The sequence below is a fragment of the Sprattus sprattus genome (genome assembly GCF_963457725.1).
Source record: "Sprattus sprattus genome assembly, chromosome: 9".
NCBI classification, from domain to species: domain Eukaryota; kingdom Metazoa; phylum Chordata; class Actinopteri; order Clupeiformes; family Clupeidae; genus Sprattus; species Sprattus sprattus.
The window spans coordinates 7,545,114-7,563,669 of NC_137928.1; the positions used below are offsets into that span (position 1 = coordinate 7,545,114).

Sequence of the window (18,556 nt, forward strand, 5' to 3'; positions counted from 1 at the left end):
AGTAGGGTTTTTAAGAGCTCTCCCTCATAATTTAAGGTCAGACTTCGAATTATCAATGTTTAAATATAACATCGATGTAAGTGTACATTTTAAATGTCGACAAATGTTACCACCAAACACGAAATGTGAATAGTAGCCTACTTAATAACACTTACTAACAGCAACACGCAGTTTACAGTGTGTTCTGTGCAGTAGCCTATTCAAAGTTTAGATTAATCACGGCTGACAAATTAATTGAATTATTCAGAATTCATGGAGATTTAATACAGTTGCTACACAGATTACTAAACTCCAGTGACAGTACACAGGTTCTGACCTTTGGGTGGCGCTAGAGACGCCATGGATGGTCTGGACATTTGCCCTGTGTTCTTGTGAGAAGAGGCTTTTCTGTTACTCTGAATATATTCGGGTTTTTTTATGCTTCCTAAAGGGGGTTACCTCGTAAACGGAATTATGCTCTCTTGAGGAGAGTGAGGCGGTCCACAGGGTCCATTGCAGGCTTTCCCGTATCCTTGACATGTGACGCCCCCTTTTGTGGAACTCATCACATTTGAATCTAAGTTTAGCACTTGGCCAGTCAAATGATTGATATATGTTGTGCTTTGCTATGCTTTACTTAAGAAACTGAAAGGAGAAAATAAATAGCTCAGTTATATTCTCACAAACTTTTAAAATTAAAATGCACAGTCAGTACACATGGATGCATTAATGCCTTGGCTTTTCAATTCAGTTGTAAAGTATAAGAAACCTAAGCAGCCTCAATGCATATACATGACAGCACAATCTGACAGCATAACGTTACCCTAGCAAACCTCGCGAGATTGGACGAGGGGATAAGTTGAGGAAATATGGCGACGTCTAATTTGTTAAAGGTAGGAGGCACTTCAATTCAATGTTCCCAATATTTTTGTTTTTAGGTACCGGCTTAGTATGCCAAGTTGTACAGCTGCACATTAAGAGTGTTTTATTTTTTTATCACGCAAAGCACGCTAGAGACGACATAGTCTGTTCCTTTGGCTGCTGTTCAGCCAGTAAAACATAAAGCTCTTAGCCTGCTAGCTGGCTAACAAGGTCTTGCCGAAAGCCAACATTTGCTGCCTAGCTCGTTCGTCAGGCATAGCTAGCTATTTAGCTAGCCATTTAGCTTGGAATAACGTTAGTCTACCAATACATAATCAGCAAGACAAACACAGTGGGAATGAACCATGTTAACAACTGCAGAATGTAGCATTATTTGAAAAAACATTGTCGTCCTTTTCCAATACCATTTCATAACCACCTCAGAGTTTATAAATGCAACACTTAGCTAGCTAATGCTGGAGTCGCAGCTATAACTCAGTTCATTTTCGGGATTTATATTGCATGTAAACGTTTTTGTGATACGTAATTAGCTATTGCCAGGCTGGAATCATTTTCCCTGGCAAAGTATCAAACATCGATTGTCAACACTCCAAGCTGTTTTTAAGGAAAACTGTTGCCTGCATGTTCAGTTGATTTTGTCTACCCTGTGCTGCTCGAATAGTTAATTAATACCATAATTTCAGTTAACAAAAATGGATTCTAGTTACTTTTGAATGTTCGTGTTTCCCTCAACATCTAGTGTAAGTCGTGTAACAAATATATTGCGATGCCATCAAAAACGAATGTACCCCATACGACTACGGAACTTACTTTATTTCATTCAATCATCATCTTTCAGACTGTTTCCCATACATTTTGGTGTATCATTTTGACAGCCCTCTAAATTTCCACTGTACAAAAAAAAAATCAGTTCTCCCATTGGGAAATTCAGCTTTTAATGTTAAGCAATGTTTCTAAACAAAAAGTGGATATGGCTGTGTCTACTGGATTTTATTATTAATCAAGGCCTGTGTAAAGTTTTATGGAATGCTTGGCTTATAAACCCAAGTCATGTGTCCATTTTACCCCCAGAACAAAGGGTCCCTCCAGTTCGAGGACAAATGGGATTTGATGCGACCAATTGTCCTGAAGCTGCTTCGTCAAGAGTCTGTGACCAAGCAGCAGTGGTTCGACCTGTTCTCGTAAGGCCAAGATAAATATGTTAATCTTCATGCTTGAAACTATGTACTATAAAACAATAATTGTAACTTTTTTCTGGTGCATGAGATGCCTGACTCCTGTCACTTTCTCCCTCTCACAGAGATGTCCATGCAGTCTGCCTGTGGGATGATAAAGGTCCTGCAAAGATCCACCAGGCACTGAAAGAGGACATCTTAGATTTTATCAAGCAAGCACAGGCTGTGAGTTAAATGGGTTGCAGTGGGTGAAGTCCATTTGCGTGTGAAAGATTCTATATGTCTGTTTATCCGTCTCTTGTTTGATTTGGTTTCCTGATTTTGTAGCATTGCCCTCAAGTACAAGTAAATGTATAAATGCATTTAACTAATGTCATCTTTGCCCTCTTCCCTGCCGAATGTCTCTAGCGAGTGCTCAGCCATCAGGATGACACTGCTCTCCTCAAGGCCTACATTGTGGAGTGGAGGAAGTTCTTCACGCAGTGTGACATCTTGCCCAAGCCTTTTTGCCAGCTGGAGATCACTCTGATGGGCAAACAAGGCAGCAACAAGAAATCTAATGTGGAGGACAGTATAGTGAGGAAGGTGAGGAGTGGAGTGGGATGTAAGGGGCAAAAATGAATGTGAAGGAAGAGACGTGGGGTTCTACTGCACAAAGAAGGGAGATGAGTTTAATGCCGTAAGCATGGTTAAGTAGGTTTTTAATAATTTTACTGTAATTTTGGAAGTCCGTTAGTTAGAAGCTGAATCTTGTCTGGTCTTGTCCTCAGCTCATGCTGGACACCTGGAATGAATCCATCTTCTCAAACATCAAGAACCGCCTGCAGGACAGTGCCATGAAGCTGGTTCATGCAGAGAGGCTGGGGGAGGCCTTCGATTCGCAGCTGGTCATCGGGGTGCGGGAGTCATATGGTGAGATTGGCTAACCATCCAGTTTCAGTGGCACAGAGCATTACTGATATATTTTCTCTGTACATTTAACTATTCAGTGATTGTGCTTATGCATTTCTATACATCTTACTGTTGTGGAGAAGGGCAGTTAAATAAGTAATTTTCAAAGTCTGAACACAAATATATTTCACATCCCATTGGGCGTAGAGGAGCCTAGTTGTGATGGCTACACCTAAGGACTCCTGTTCCAGTCGGTGGAAGGTGCAGTGATGCCATCTTTAAATTGACAGTGATCAATGGTCCTTAAAAAGTGATCTGTACCAAATACACAGCTGAAGTCAGCTTCAGTACAGTACAGCACAGATTCAGTACAGTCTTGGAATGGAAAAAGGAATACACAGGCAAACAATATTACTTGTTTACTCTCACCATTGGTGTTACATTTAAATAGAACTGAAGAAAAAAAACAATAGTCTGTGTCCATGGCTACTGATGACATGTCCGCCCCTTCAGCATCACACAATTCTGTTGACAGATTGAATTCCAAGGGATTGTATATGTATTTGTCCATTTTCACAAGATTATTGAATGCCATTGACTTTTTCCTGAGGTATGTTGGCATAAGCTGGACGTTTTGTGTCCCCTCATCTCTCCTCAGTGAACCTGTGCTCCAACCCTGAGGACAAGCTGCAGATCTACAGGGACAACTTTGAGAAGGCGTACTTGGACTCCACCGAGAGATTCTACAGGACACAAGCGCCCTCCTACCTGCAGCAGAACGGCGTGCAGAACTACATGAAATATGTAGGCATCAATCGATTCAGGCAGCCAGGGGTTTAAGTGATGCCTATATTGTGTGGTTTTAGATTAGATTAGATTCAACTTTATTGTCATTGCACATTGAGTATAAATACTAAGGCAACGAAATGCCGTTTAGCATATAACCAGAAATGCAATGAAGCGGAGTGCACAGTATGTACATTTGTATAGTGGTCCTTTATAAATAAATAATCTGGTCTAGAGTGAAATGCTGTTAGGTCAAATCAAATCTCGTATAAGATTGAGTGATTTAATTGTTTTGACTAAGCTTGGTGTGTTTGTGGGTATGAGTTGGTGTGTTTGTGGGGATGGTTTTGTAACCAAATTTAACTTCATTAAATTTGTTCATTGTGTTTTACAGGCAGATGCTAAACTGAGGGAAGAGGAGAAACGTGCCCTTCGTTATTTGGAGACGCGGCGTGAATGTAACTCTGTCCAAGCAGTGAGTTTCAGTCTACTTGGTGTCAAATGTCAAATTGAGAGTTAACTCATCTCTGTTATCGCACAAGTTTCAAATAGGATAATCCCAAATGTCCCAATAGATTTTAAAGGCATCTGTGTAGAATCACCCTCAAAATGTATGTTGCGTTACTCTTTCTGTTTATTATTGAAGTGTCATTGCATGAACTAATACCTATTGGACAACTGGTTTTGTTATCTACGGTTAACGGAAGTAGCAATGGATAAATATTGTCTTGGTGTCAGAATACACAAACTTTAATGGTGTAATGTCTCTCTTGCAGCTTATGGAATGTTGTGTGAATGCTCTTGTGACGTCCTTCAAAGAAACCATTCTGGCAGAATGTCCTGGCATGATTAAACGCAATGAAACTGACAGTGAGTGAGGCCGCACTGGGCTGTGTGTACTTCAGTACTTTCTATAATCACATTCACTGTTAGATAGATAGATACATAGATAGATGGATACTTTATTGATCCCGAGGGAAATTAAGGTCATCCAGTAGCTTATACACTTAACTCACAAACAAACATACATACATACATGAATCACAATAAAAACAATACACATAGGGACAACATGTACACAGGGAGTGGGGTGTTTACAGGAAACCAGGTTACCAGTAACACTGTGCATCTAAAGAGCTTGTTTTTTTTGTTTAATTATCTTCAGAGTTGCACCTGATGTTCTCGCTCATGGACAAAGTCCCAAATGGAATCGAACCTATGCTCAAGGACCTAGAGGAGCACATCGTCAACGCTGGACTAGCAGATATGGTAGCTGCGGCTGAGACAATCACTACTGTGAGTATGCACACCGTTCACTGCACAACAATGAACAGACCTGTAAGATGAATACCCTTCTTAACCAGGTCCTGGTTTAGAGTTGGTTCAGTCAGGAAACTCTCAGAATTTGTTTATAAGCCTTTATTTATCTAAAGGACATGGTAGTATGTTTGATTTGTCAGACTAGATATCCTGAAGCTGCTGCTGCTGCTGCTGTGGCTGTTACATGCAGCTACTGCCAACCTGGTGGCAATTGCTACTGCTGCTCAAGAACAATGGGCCGCTTTCTCAAACATTTTCTGTAGTTTCTTCTGAACATTTTTCTTACGGACTTCGGAAGACCAACATATGAAAAGACCTCCACCTGATTCATGAACTCCTGAAAATGTGTTCTTACGCAGCCAAAGTTTTCTCAGCTCTGCTCTCCTGAATGAGGATTCTTAAATTAAAAACGCATTCTCATGCACCTGGATTTGCATACTTACACGCCCCACCAGCTCCCTATACTTGCACGCCACCGTAATGACGTGCAGTCAGAATTGACAGAATCCACACGAAAGCACCTCGAAAGCGAGTCATGTCAAGGCGGAAAGCGAGCATTGGTCGGTTACGCAGACCTAACTTCAGAGGTGGAGGTACACGATGTGTCCATTCTATTCCACTATGGCTATAGATTGAGTTTAAGTGCAGTGTTTGTGTAGTGCTTTTATTTGTTTTATCACGATGCTAAATCAAATATGAACCTAAAGACAACATAAAGCCCCGGTGCAAAGGCCCCTGACTGAAAGTTTCCCGACTGAACTAATTTATTTCTTGTTTTGTAAAGTATGGTCTGGGTAAGTACGAACAAACGATTCAACCAGAATTACCTCTATATAAACAACCTTTTTATAAACATGCCAGCTCTGCCATATTTTGTCAATGTTTTCAAATTGTGACATTGTTCATGTGATTGCCATTACCAGGACTCGGAGAAGTATGTGGAGCAGCTTCTCACTCTCTTTAACCGCTTCAGCAAACTTGTGAAGGAGGCGTTTCAGGATGACCCGAGGTTTCTGACAGCCAGAGACAAAGTAAGTTTGAACCTCTCGTGGCAGTCATCCGTTTCATTTAAATGGTCAGTTGCCTTTTAAACATGTCAGTTTTTGTCTTAGAGACAAATGTAAACCACTTGTTAGCTAATTACTGGTGAGGTCACAAGGTTATAGAACATCTTAATAACATTATGAATACAAAGATTTGGTTTGAATTACAATTCTTGATTTGTGATACAATCGTAAATATCTAATTTCTACTCAACCCAGATCAACAGGCAAAAGTACAAACATCAATTTAAAAAACTTAGATGTACTCAATGACACTGCATACATTATGTATACAGTATGTATACATTACAAAGCAAGTGATGCATTTAATATGCTATTCATTCAAAAAGATCCTTCCCATTGCATTGGGTCCAATATTAACGAATGGAATAAATCACTTAATCCACAATTCCTGGCAAATTCCTCTCTTTACCTCTCTACACCTTTCAGGCATACAAAGCCGTCGTGAATGACGCCACAATATTTAAGCTGGAGCTGCCGACGAAACAGAAGGGGTGAGTCACTTTAGATGAGCCAAATTTCATTGTTTCTTTGTTTGGCGTTCTACTAGCGGCGATAAACACTGACTCGTACTTTTACTGTGCTGAACTCCTCCTGTCGTATAATGTGCAGGTTTCCTATGTATATCCATGGGTGATATGAAGCAGATGGGTCCCCCCTTATGTGCCGTGGTTCTGCCTAAGGTTTCTTCCTGCCTAACAGGGAGTTTTTCCTTGCCTCTGTTGCCATTGTGCATGCACTAAGGGGGTTTAGGCTCTGGGCTCTTAAGTGCCTAGAGGCAATTGTATTGTTATGGCGCTATACAAATAAAATTGAATTGAATTGAATTGAATTCTATTTTTGCAGGGTGGGCTTGAAAACACAGCCAGAGTCCAAGTGTCCAGAGCTGCTGGCCAACTACTGTGACATGTTGCTTAGGAAGACTCCGCTCAGCAAGAAGCTCACGTCAGAGGAGATAGAATTAAAACTAAAGGAAGTGGTAAGACCTTGGGTCTGCGTTTTATTTGTCCTCGTCTTCAGATATTCAGTGGCTAATATTTGTAAAAAAAAAAATATGTATTAACCACATTGTTCTTTTCCCATTTTGTAGCTATTGGTGTTGAAGTACGTCCAGAATAAGGATGTCTTCATGCGGTATCATAAAGCCCATTTGACAAGGCGTCTCATCCTGGACATTTCAGCAGATAGTGAGATAGAGGAGAACATGGTGGAGTGGCTCAGGGTGAGTTGTCGGTTGGGAGAGGGCAGAGTTAGGCTGTGGCGGACTAACTAGCTGCCTGTTAGCATGCTGACTAACATGTAAGGTAAATGGGGTTTAAAACATCCCCCACTTTTTTACTCTCTGTCTACAGGAAGTAGGTATGCCTGCAGATTATGTGAACAAGCTTGCCAGAATGTTCCAGGACATAAAAGTCTCGGAGGATCTCAACCAAGTCTTCAAGGAGGTGCATAAACACAACAAATTAGCATTACCAGGTGAGACCACATCAGTAGCGACTGAAGTACTCTTTTCAGAACACCATAGAAGAATATTTTGACATGTTGATTTTCACACTTAGTAGTGGCTCTTGTATCAAAGTGGTTTTCTCATCTGATTGGTAGCGGACTCTGTGAACATCAAGATCCTGAACGCGGGTGCGTGGTCACGAAGCTCGGAAAAGGTGTTTGTGTCCCTGCCAACAGAGCTGGAGGATCTCATCCCAGAGGTGGAGGAGTTCTACAAGAAAAACCACAGTGGCAGGAAGCTCCACTGGCATCACCTCATGTCCAATGGGATTGTAAGTATTCCCTCTCCAACTGGCATCACCTCATGTCCAATGGGATTGTAAGTATTCCCACTTTAACTGGCATCACCTCATGTCCAATGGGATTGTAAGTATTCCCACTTTAACTGGCATCACCTCATGTCCAATGGGATTGTAAGTATTCCCACTCCAACTGGCATCCCCTCATGTCCAATGGGATTGTTAGTATTCCCACTCCAACTGGCTGTTAAGAATGAATGGATGCCAACTGATGAACATTAGCTGCTGACCAACTAGATTATTATGCCAAGCAGTGTGTGTGAGTTGATTGGTATACTAATGTCCGTGACTGATCTAAAATAATTGCATAGTAGTATAATTCATGATTGTCTCAACCCATCAGATCACGTTCAAGAATGAAGTGGGGCAGTACGACCTGGAGGTGACAACTTTCCAGTTGGCTGTTCTCTTTGCCTGGAACCAAAGACCCAGAGAAAGGATCAGCTTTGAGAACCTGAAGCTGGCCACAGAGCTGCCGGATGCAGAGCTCAGGCGGACACTATGGGTAAGAAGCTGCAGGGTCATCAGGAAAAGCCTCAGAAAAGATGGAAGATGATCCCAGGAGTTTAGGGTCATATTCCTAGGTTCTGCAGCAGACTAGCTGAGTTGATTTTAAATAAATCAGGAAAAAAAAAAAACAGGTAATTTTCAATTTTCTGTAGGTCTAGACTGTATATCTTCTTAAGATGGTGCAAACCTACATAAGTTACAGCTGTTGAGTTACACCAATTTACACTGACTAATCATTTTTTGAGCCTGTGGTGTTTTTCCTTACTCTGCTCATCTGTCTTCGCAGTCTCTTGTTGCCTTCCCAAAGCTGAAGCGTCAAGTCCTGTCCTACGAACCTCTAGTTGGCTCACCCAAAGACTTCACTGACAGCACGCTATTCTTCGTCAACCAAGAGTTCTCCTTGATGTAGGCATTCACTTTACTTTGGTCAAACAGTTGGTTTTGTTTGGTGGTTATAACAGCAGTCTTCTGCTGCTTCACCGAGTAGGAATGAAGTCTTTCTGTTCAGTCTGTACCTTTTGTTGCCATGTGAGAATTTAGTGTGATCAGTGTTTACAGCTGAAGTCTGTCATCCTGCAGAAAAAACTCAAAGGTCCAAAAGAGGGGCAAAATCAACCTGATCGGTCGTCTCCAGCTGACCACGGAGCGGATGAGAGAAGAGGAGAATGAAGGCATTGTCCAGCTGAGAATACTAAGGACGCAGGTAAGCAAATCGAGACGGAGGTATAAACAAGGAGGGACCGGTTGGGCCTTTTCAAATGGTTAGGAAAAACATTGGGTGTTCTGCTGTGTCATCAGCGCCTCTTTCCCCCCCTCCTCCCTGTGGTTCACAGGAAGCCATAATCCAGATTATGAAGATGCGCAAGAAGATCACCAACGCGCAGCTGCAAACCGAGCTGGTGGAGATCCTGAAGAACATGTTCCTGCCGCAGAAGAAGATGATCAAAGAGCAGATCGAGTGGCTCATCGAACACAAGTACATCAAGAGAGACGAGACGGACATTAACACCTTCATCTACATGGCGTAGCGGAGCCTCATCAGCAGACACTAAGGAGGAGATTGACAACGATGATGATGATGATGATGATGTGGAGGAGGAGGATGTTGCCGCCGGTGGGGGGTTCGTTTGCAGTAGGACCCTATACTAACTGCTGGCTCCCTCGTCTGCACCCAAAACGGGCTGGGTTTAAGATCAACAGTCACAATTCATTATAGCCAGAGGAAAAAAACAACAACAACAACAAAACGACAATCCCTGCCTTATGTTACATTTTAGCAAGAAAAATGAACCAGGGGATAAATGTTTAGCGAAAAAAAAGAAACACAAGTGATAAAAAGAATTATTATTATTATTATTATTGTTAGTTTTTTGTTTTTGCCAAGCGGTAAACAGGATGCATGGTGGGCGGCTTGCCGCTTGTGTGTGTCTGCATCTTCTTCAGCATGCTGTGCCATGGGAGCCCTTTCCGCTCATCGCAGGACTTGTCCGTGCTGTGTTTTGGAAAAACGCCCCGTCCCCCTCCCTCCTCCCTCCTCCCAGCTCAATCCTCCCCCCCCCCACCCCCAGCGCTCCACCCACCTGGCCGTCTCTCCCCACCCACCTGCCACACCACCACCTGTCCCAGCACACATCCCAACACAAAGCAGCACTGAAGAAGAGGCGTAGCCACCACCACCACCACCACCCACTGACGATGTCACAGAGAAGAGCACCCCCATAACAGCCTCCAACCAACGTCACCCTGTTTCCCCAGGAAATAAAAAGAAATGCATACAGAAAACGACTAAGATGAAAGCATCAGCACTTTTCACTTGCTCACAGTATGTCTGCATGGCTTTCTTTTGGTTTGTTTTGTTTGTTTGTTTGTCGGTTTCATCCTTTGCTTTTTTTCTGCAAGATTTTGTTTGGTTTGTTTGTTTTGGTTCTTTTTTTTTTTTGGTTTAGTTCTTGCCAACGCTTGATTGAACAGCTGTGGGTGTGAAGTGCTTTACATCATCAATGGAGATCTGCTGCCCAATAGCACCTAATTCATCAAACAGAAAACCCTGTTTCCACATGGATAAAGTTTTTGTTTGTTTGAGTGTGAACTAGCCATTCACTGTCATTTGGATACAAACCAATGTCACGGTCAGATTTACAGATTTTCATGGTATATTTACAGTTTTAAGTCATTTTAGGTGAAACAAAGGTAGTCATTTTTCTGAAATGGTTACATGTACTCCTCCCATCTGTGTGTGTGGTGTGCAAATTGAGTACTCATCTCAGACCCAATGTAAAACCAAGTGTATTGCCAATTCTGCCTGTGTTGGAAAGCAACTGAGAAGTGAGGCCCAGGTCATCTGCTGGATTAAATGTTTGTTACAACTTTTTGAATTTTGCATTTAGAAAAAATACAAAATTACGAATGGAACTGAGGTTTGGGGTGGCACTGAGTGTGAGTGACCACTGCGTCACATAACACACTATTGCGTAATAATAACACCAGTAACACCAGGAGTACATCTGACCTTGGTACGAGAGTGTGTCCCTCTTGACATGGTTAGCAAAAGGAACAGAGAAAGCACTTCGGAACCTAATGGCAGATGTGTCGGAGATGGTGCATGGAGTTTGGAAAAGTTTCTGCCTGTCACTTTGATGAGCAATGTGGAGATTCTCCTGTCAGCGGTTTATGTCCTTGTGTGATCACACATTGCCAAAAGTAAAGTTCTGCGTAGTAGTCACACCATTTCTACAGATCACGTGAAGGATGGCCTATGCCAGCTTTTTACTAATCTTAGTCACTTCATGACTGATTTTTTTTAGATGTTTCCTTATTCATCGTGTCATTTGTAACTCATCTCAGTCAAGCTGCAATCATTATAGGAGGAAGTAGCCATTGTTATCCACCAATGTTCAGTGTCCCAGATCTAAAAGAGATTCTCTCCTGGTTATTTATTTATTATTTATGCCAGAATCTATGTGTGATTTGAATGTTTGATAAAGAATGAGTGTAGCCTTTTACTACATGTTGCCTCTTAGGGTTGTACATAATAACTTTGAATTTGTTTCAATGGAAAAAGGACGAGAAGGTTGCATAGTGAACACTAGCTTTTGCATTTTGCAGAGTTTTTTTGTCTCAATGATAACAAAAGTGACATGTTCTGTGTGTCAGTGAGAAGAAGAAAAAAAAGAGATGACAACCTTTTGTTATAATTGTCATAAAATATCAATGCAGAAGTTCAACAGCTTTTGTTCTGTTTTTTGTTCACTTCAATTTGTATTATTCCGTGTACGGGGAATAAAACTTCCCTAGATACTGTTACGATTTCCTGTACGATTTGCAGCAGTTTTTCGTGATTTAGCACATTCATTATTATTTTTTTACATTTTAGCCCCCAAAAGCTTAGTCTGCTTTGCATTATATTTATAACCATGATTGGTGAATTAATAACATGGACAGTATGAAGTTAAACACAACTGTATTGCTGTGATGACAATGGAATGACAAATAACTTCAGTCTTAAGTTACATTGCCCGTTAGTCATTAAACAGTACTGTTCCCTTCATAGATGCATTTTGCAGTCAAGAAATGGAAATGGTGAGAGCCTACAGTCATGTAATTCTGCAGGAATGATTAAAAGATGGTTTCTCTGTGCATACGTGTGTATTCTGTGCTTCTTGTTTCTGGTACAGAGGGTTTTTTGCACATTTTGTGGCCTTTGCAAATCAAAACACACCATGAATACCCGAAACACAGAATCAAGAAGCATAGATTAACAGCAACATTTTAAAATATATATTTGTTTTTTTGAACAAAAGTTCACTACTGTAGGTTTAAAAGCAATTTAGCACTTCCTTTTTAAGGACAGAAACAAACGACCTGCGTTTCTCCATTCGTTTCTCTCAAAACTAAGCCTCAAACCCATCAATTCTTGAAGCACTCTTCATTCTTGTCAACTCCCAAACTATCTGTGCACCATAATGTTAACTCTGCCTCTTGGTCAACCCAGTGTCATCCCCAAACTTGGTGTCATCTCAAACTCAGTGCCATCTCAAACTGCCCCCCCACCCCCTTCTGTCCGATAATGAACAAGCCCCACATGTTTCTCAGTATGATTCTGTTTCCTCTGGATAACTTACATTTGATTCCCAGGTGCATCTGATTTTGGCAGCAGAAGCAAATCAGTTTAATGGTCATAACGTATCCCCTCCTGTGTGTGTGTTTCTTAATACCATCAATCACATTATATTTTTACATTGTATTTTAGGCCTAAATATTTAAATTTTTCTTTTTTTTTTCTTTTGGCAGTCATGTTTTGTCATTTATGCATTGAATAGATATATTTTTAGACATACAAAAAATATTCCATGTGAAGTGCAGTAAGTGTAAAGAGGCACTATTAGTCTGGCTAAAATACAGGCTTGTTTTTGTTTTTTTGTTGTCCCCCTCCCTCAGTTTGAAAAATCTCAATCTGGTCTTCATTTCTTTAAAAGACTGGAATGAAAACAAGCAGGCATGACTGCTACATCAGATCTAGGGTGTAACCACAGGAAGGCCCTGCCACTGAGTATAGTGACGTGTAGGGTGGGAAGCTGAGTTTGTAGCCTTGTGAGCTTGTGAGCTGAAAACTTGAAGTAAAATCTCTCATCATTATATGCGTTTATCAACTGAATGTGTGCCACTACTCAGCAAGGACTTAAGCCGTACAGTGTTTGAATGGATGTTTTCTCCTTTTCTTCTTTTGCAGTCTGGTTGAACTACTTTGATGTACTGCATTTTTTTCTGAATGAGTTACTTTTTTTAAGTTGTATAATTTATTTCCTGGCAAATAAAAAAAGGTCCTGTAAAGAGTCTGTTCTTCTGATCTGATATATCTGTTCCTGATTTTATTTCTTCAATTGCACTTTGTCACTTTTTGGCATATGCCCCATATATAAGGGCAAGTCAAGTGAATAGCAGATTATACATACAAAAAGTCAGGCCAAGTTATTTTTAAGTAACCTAATCTTCAAATCACCGTTTAAATAAAATATCATTAAAGCATTAGTAGTACACTTGATCTTTTTTGAAAGTGTATGTTTAATGCACAATCATTTCCCCTATAGCTCAATGTATAGGCTAATGATAGCAAATCCCAATACTTCATTCTGACTTTGTTGATCAATATCTTTTATTTTATTAAATAACCTGGCTGGAGACTACTTTCCATGTACATCATGGTGCTTTTATCCCTTACATGTGGCAGGCTGCTTCCGAGAGGGAATCGATGGATAATGTTTACCGAGCTGTCAGTGACTATTAACATCATAATACGCTGAACATAACTGGCTGCGCATTTGAGGACAAGATATTTATTACATTCCAGATAGCAAAAGGCAAGGAGACTACTGTTGGCCCACTGATCGATCACCATTTAACAGACAAACGGACCATCTTTCACCTCTTGCTTTACAAACTTTGTTTATTCGTTCATAGCCTACTTCTTCGTTACTTTTCACCAACCCTTGATGCCAACAACGCGTCACATATGCCTATGCATATGTCTTGATCAAGTCATTTATCACCTAGAAAGCCTTAGTGCCATCAACTTCTTGTGTTTAGAAACTTATATTTACATGGATAATGCCAAGGATGTGAATTAGAAATACCAGCTAATGTTATTTTCTTGCGCTCAGTTAAACTAAAGACGATGGTGGTCCGAGAGCGGACCAGAAGTGGCGCGCACACACCTGGGATGTGGATTTACAAACTACTGGAGTTTACCAGGTTTATTTAAGGTCTATGGACATTACAGACATATCCCTTTAATAGACAAACTGTTACATGTCAGGGTTATTTACCTGGCATTTGAACCGTAGTCATCTACTTCAGATGATCATGACATTATTTTATTCGCACAGCCCTACCACCGTTCAAAATAGGAAATGAATGGTAGCACATTATTGTTACATACTTCCAGAGGCGTTGCTTTCCTCCGACTGGGCCAATGGCATTTTTTTCAATTAACATATTCTACCAATAATGCTTTGCGGTTCTACTTCTTCCAAACGAAATCTTCATTCATTTCTTTCTGAATGTCAGGAGTAATGCTTTAGTCAAACGCATATATTTAGAAAATGTACTGGTGCCTTTTTACTATATAATAACAGAAGTATATGCAAAATAAATCAGTAGCTTACCCACCATGACTAATGTGTACACAAATTCAAGTAGGGATAAATAGACTCTACGCAGGCTTCATAAAATGCCCGGATGATCCTCGGTGGTCCGGGGTGCAGGCTTCAAACCTGTAGCTGCTTAGCGGCAGAGTGGTTCAATTCCACCTTTCGGGCGAGTGTTCGATTGCTAGTACGATGATTAATAGATTTGCAGGAGTTGGATAATGCTAAAATTTCCAAACAGAGCACACTCCCCTGTATTGACATTTAATGATGTTTTGAACACTACTACAAATATTTCCAATTTTAAACAACATCTTTTAACTCTAGCAGATATAACCTCGAAGAAGAGGCACTACAACCAGTTGTCTGTCTATATAACCAGATATCTATCGTAGGCTCTGACTACCCATGCTGACTACTACCAATCATAGACATATACCATGGCATAGACAGAAACCAATCATGTCTATGCTACCAATCATTGGTGTTTTTTCATAGCCAATGGCATCTCTTGTTATTGAGAGTCTGGCGGAAGTAGGAACTTTGACGTTGTTGTCCTTGGAAGCATGCAGCTAGGTGCAGCGCCTCTGTTGAATTGGTATGTGTCTCTATATTTTATTTCGTACTTCATGAACTACGGAATTAACAGTAAACTCAGGTTTGCGTGTGAACAGTTAAATACAGCAGGTTAGCCAGTTATGTTGCAGTCAAGGCAGCTAACTTGCTAACGTATAGGTATCGCTAGGACAGTTATAAGGTAACGTTACGTTAGAGCCGTCATGGAGGGAGTAGAGTTTGATGTAGCGGTTTGATGTATTACCTAGCGAGATACCCGTTAATATGTGTATATTGTTGTTAATCATTTTGTTGAAAATGTAGGTTAGGAAGTATGACATGTGGAATGTCATTGCAAGCTAGCATTAAAGCTTTTACTTAGTTACTTAGCCAGAAATATTGAATCAATGGATGCTGAAATGCTTTGCAGTTGTCATTTAATGTTTATTGCCAATGTACTTCCTATTCCCGTGGTTTAAATATGTTAATAATAATAAGTGACATTCTATCATTCAACCCACGAATTCTTTGCCTTAAACAGTTTTTCATATAAGTACAACCCTTGCTACTTCCTAAACGGTAGGCAGAATAATTGATCGTGTGACTGTGTCTGTATCTGTCATTATATTTTAGTAACTAAACTCGTCACATTTGTTGGGGGAAATTTTAGTTAGGTCTGTTGTTACAATGCTTATTGGCATCGTATTTTATATCGTATGAAAGCATGTTTATTTACCTTTATTTACAATTATGTCCAACTTGTTAGGATCATGCATTTGTGGGATGAGCGGCACAGATGTTTATGTGGGCAAAAGTCTCTATTCTCCTCTTGGTATTGACTCTTGTTTTGAGTTGTTTGGTGGATTGGATGATTGAACTCTTAATCAGTAACAAGGATCAAACAACATATACTGGCAATTTTACACTTTATTCAATAAATACACCGTCAGAGAGAGAATGGAATGGCCTGCCATGACTTCAGACCTCAACCGAGTTGAACCCTTGTGGGATCAGCTTGGGAGTGCTGTACGTGTTAGAGTGACTGTCTGACCTGCAAGGTCTCCTGGTTGAGGAATGGAAATGCCATCCCCACAGCAACGTGTGACCAGGTTGGTGACCAGCATGAGGAGGAAGTGCCAGGCTGTTGTGGCTGCGTATGGATCTTCCACCAGCTACTGAGGCTCCTGACTGTATTAAAATGAATGAAGTGTAAAATTGCCAATATTTCTTGTTTGTTCCTTGTTACTGATCGAGAGTTCAATCATTAAATCCACCAAATAACAAAACAAGAATCAATATTAACAGGAGAATAAACGGTTTAGAATTGGCAGAGAATTTTGTCAAATTTTACTTAGGTGCTACCCACATAATCAGCTGTGCTGCTCATCTCACAAATGCATGATCCTTACACGTTGGACATCATTATGTTAAGGTAAATAAACAGGCTGTCCAACAATACAAAATACTTTGGCAACAAGCATTGTAACAGAGAAATAATAGGAAAATAGTTAGGCTAACATTGTAAGCACGTACCTCTTGATGTCTTGATTGCTAACTTGGTTGTATTACATTGTAGATGTGAACCAGACTGCCAGGAGAAGATGCCACTCCACAAATACCCACCCCGTATCTGGGATGCCCTCAAGCTGAAGAAGGGCATCTATGCTCGACTCCCACAACACTACCTAAAAAGTTTGGATGATAAAACGCCTCCCGCACCTGTGCATTGGAAAGCACTTGGAGTGAAGTATCGCTCCAACCCAAAAACTGGTCATAAAGAGCGGGTGCAGGATGTGCCCATCCCTGTTTTCTACCCACGAGAGTCCCAGCAGGGTCTTTGGGCAGGGGAGGGTTGGATACAGGGCTACAAATATTCAAACGATGACAAGGTTTGTCCTTGATTGTGTTTTTGTCTTAAAGTATTGGATGCCATGGCTATTGTGGGTTGCAGTCTTTTAATATCACAGCAATATTTGGGCGAAAAAATAACTGAAAGGCAAAGTCATGGAATTGTATTTTCAATTGATTTTAAAATCGCTTCAATTTCTCTAGATCCTTGAGAGACTGATATTTAATATACTGGCAATAGTCTGTATGCTAACACACAGGTGCACTGTCTAACCTTCCTGTTCTTTTTCAGCTGTCTACACGATTCAAGAAAACTTGGAAGCCTCAGCTCTTTAAGAGGGAGTTTTACAGCGAGATCCTGGACCAAAAGTTCAATATCACAGTCACTGCTCGCACCTTAGATCTCATTGATGCTGCTTATGGCTTTGATTTTTACATCCTGAAGGTGAGAGTGCCACTTCTTTAGCAGTCTCCCCAGAAGCTTAAAAAGTCATACATCTTATTACATTTTCAATAATTTGAATTTAATATAGTATGATTATTTTTCCTCTGTTATGTGGTCAGACACCCAAACAAGATCTTAACTCCAAACTTGGAATGGACCTCAAGCGGGCAATGCTCCTCAAATTAGCACGGAAGGACTTCCACCCGGAGGATTCCGATCGTCGAGAAAAGGTTTTCAAGAATTACAAGGTGAGTCTCCGCAGGGTCTTGTTTTCTTTCCTGAATCGACGTAGTAAATGTAGTGAAGAAATGCCTAACATCAACCCTCTCCACACGCCATATTTTATGCGAAGCAGCAGTTTGAAATCCCTGAGGAGGAGGCTGAGTGGGTCGGGCTGAGTCTGGAAGAAGCAGTGGAAAAACAGAGGATCTTGGAGCTCAAGGTGAGAACCTAGATTAAGAAGAGTAATGTTGGTTCATGTCAATGAACACTCCTACTGTTATCGCTCGCTAACTCTTATTATTTCTTTTTGTGTGTGTGTTTGTTTTCGTTTGGGTTTGAAGGAGCCTGAACCTGTGTTCAAGGAATGTGTGGACAGCCTGGTGAAGGAGCTGGCCATTCAGAAGCTTCTTGAACCAAAGATTGTGGAGAGGACGTAAAGAGTCTGCCATTCTACCGACTGCTAGTGCATAACAGTTCGATTTATGTAACATATACCTATGTACAACATCAAAATGAACTGGCTTTGACAACAACTGCAATTTATCATGTAAATATTTAACTATTTTCTGAAGTAAATTCATTGTAAGATGTAATCATTTGTACATTTGTGCCATTTTTATGTTTTGGGATTGTTTGATTTTATATGAGAAACAAGTTGAAGACATTTGTCTGCAATTTCATTTACAACTGGCAAAGCTGCACTTACTTAATTCTAACTCTGAATCTATGTGACCCTGCTGCCAACAGGGAAGTCCGGTTACGTCAGGAAAAGTCAAAACTTGTGTAACATGATTCATCAGAATGAACGGTTATGCTCCAACCAGTCTTAATACCTAAATATTTCTATATATTGGAGAGGAAAAGATGTTCTGTAGGTTTGTCGTTAATCATTATGGATAGGATGCCCTTTTTGCAGCCAGGTTGTTAACCA

At 40.6% G+C, this 18,556-nt stretch overlaps 2 protein-coding genes across 4 annotated transcripts; both read left to right on the top strand.

Moving 5' to 3' along the window:
* Positions 1–843: 843 nt before the first annotated feature.
* On the top strand, positions 844–13,242 carry cul5a (cullin 5a). 2 transcript variants are annotated; one of them, XM_080845265.1, is made up of 19 exons: positions 844–872; positions 1,933–2,042; positions 2,162–2,261; positions 2,445–2,621; positions 2,807–2,948; positions 3,586–3,731; positions 4,108–4,188; positions 4,490–4,583; positions 4,879–5,009; positions 5,957–6,064; positions 6,527–6,591; positions 6,944–7,076; positions 7,188–7,319; positions 7,450–7,573; positions 7,700–7,875; positions 8,246–8,407; positions 8,699–8,817; positions 8,992–9,115; positions 9,246–13,242. In XM_080845265.1, exons 1-19 carry the CDS (start codon positions 849–851, stop codon positions 9,438–9,440), a joined length of 2,343 nt encoding a protein of 780 aa, XP_080701391.1. In that variant the 5' UTR covers positions 844–848; the 3' UTR covers positions 9,441–13,242. The 2 variants fall into 2 exon arrangements, with proteins under 2 accessions (XP_080701391.1, XP_080701392.1); XM_080845266.1 differs by having other exon boundaries at positions 6,944–7,068; positions 7,186–7,319.
* Positions 13,243–15,092: 1,850 nt separating this feature from the next.
* Positions 15,093–18,218, top strand: mrpl28 (mitochondrial ribosomal protein L28). 2 transcript variants are annotated; one of them, XM_080844833.1, is made up of 6 exons: positions 15,093–15,153; positions 16,687–16,999; positions 17,251–17,403; positions 17,523–17,651; positions 17,756–17,845; positions 17,967–18,218. In XM_080844833.1, exons 2-6 carry the CDS (start codon positions 16,712–16,714, stop codon positions 18,060–18,062), a joined length of 756 nt encoding a protein of 251 aa, XP_080700959.1. In that variant the 5' UTR covers positions 15,093–15,153; positions 16,687–16,711; the 3' UTR covers positions 18,063–18,218. The 2 variants fall into 2 exon arrangements, with proteins under 2 accessions (XP_080700959.1, XP_080700960.1); XM_080844834.1 differs by having other exon boundaries at positions 17,759–17,845.
* The last annotated feature ends 338 nt before the right edge of the window (positions 18,219–18,556 follow it).

Coding starts and splice junctions, on each gene's coding strand:
- cul5a (XM_080845265.1), top strand. CDS start 849: ATGGCGACGTCTAATTTGTTAAAG. Junction 2,043..2,161: donor CAGTGGTTCGACCTGTTCTC/GTAAGGCCAAGA, acceptor TCCCTCTCACAG/AGATGTCCATGCAGTCTGCC. Junction 9,116..9,245: donor TGAGAATACTAAGGACGCAG/GTAAGCAAATCG, acceptor TGTGGTTCACAG/GAAGCCATAATCCAGATTAT.
- mrpl28 (XM_080844833.1), top strand. CDS start 16,712: ATGCCACTCCACAAATACCCACCCCGTATCTGGGATGCCCTCAAGCTG. Junction 17,000..17,250: donor AATATTCAAACGATGACAAG/GTTTGTCCTTGA, acceptor GTTCTTTTTCAG/CTGTCTACACGATTCAAGAA. Junction 17,404..17,522: donor TTGATTTTTACATCCTGAAG/GTGAGAGTGCCA, acceptor TTATGTGGTCAG/ACACCCAAACAAGATCTTAA.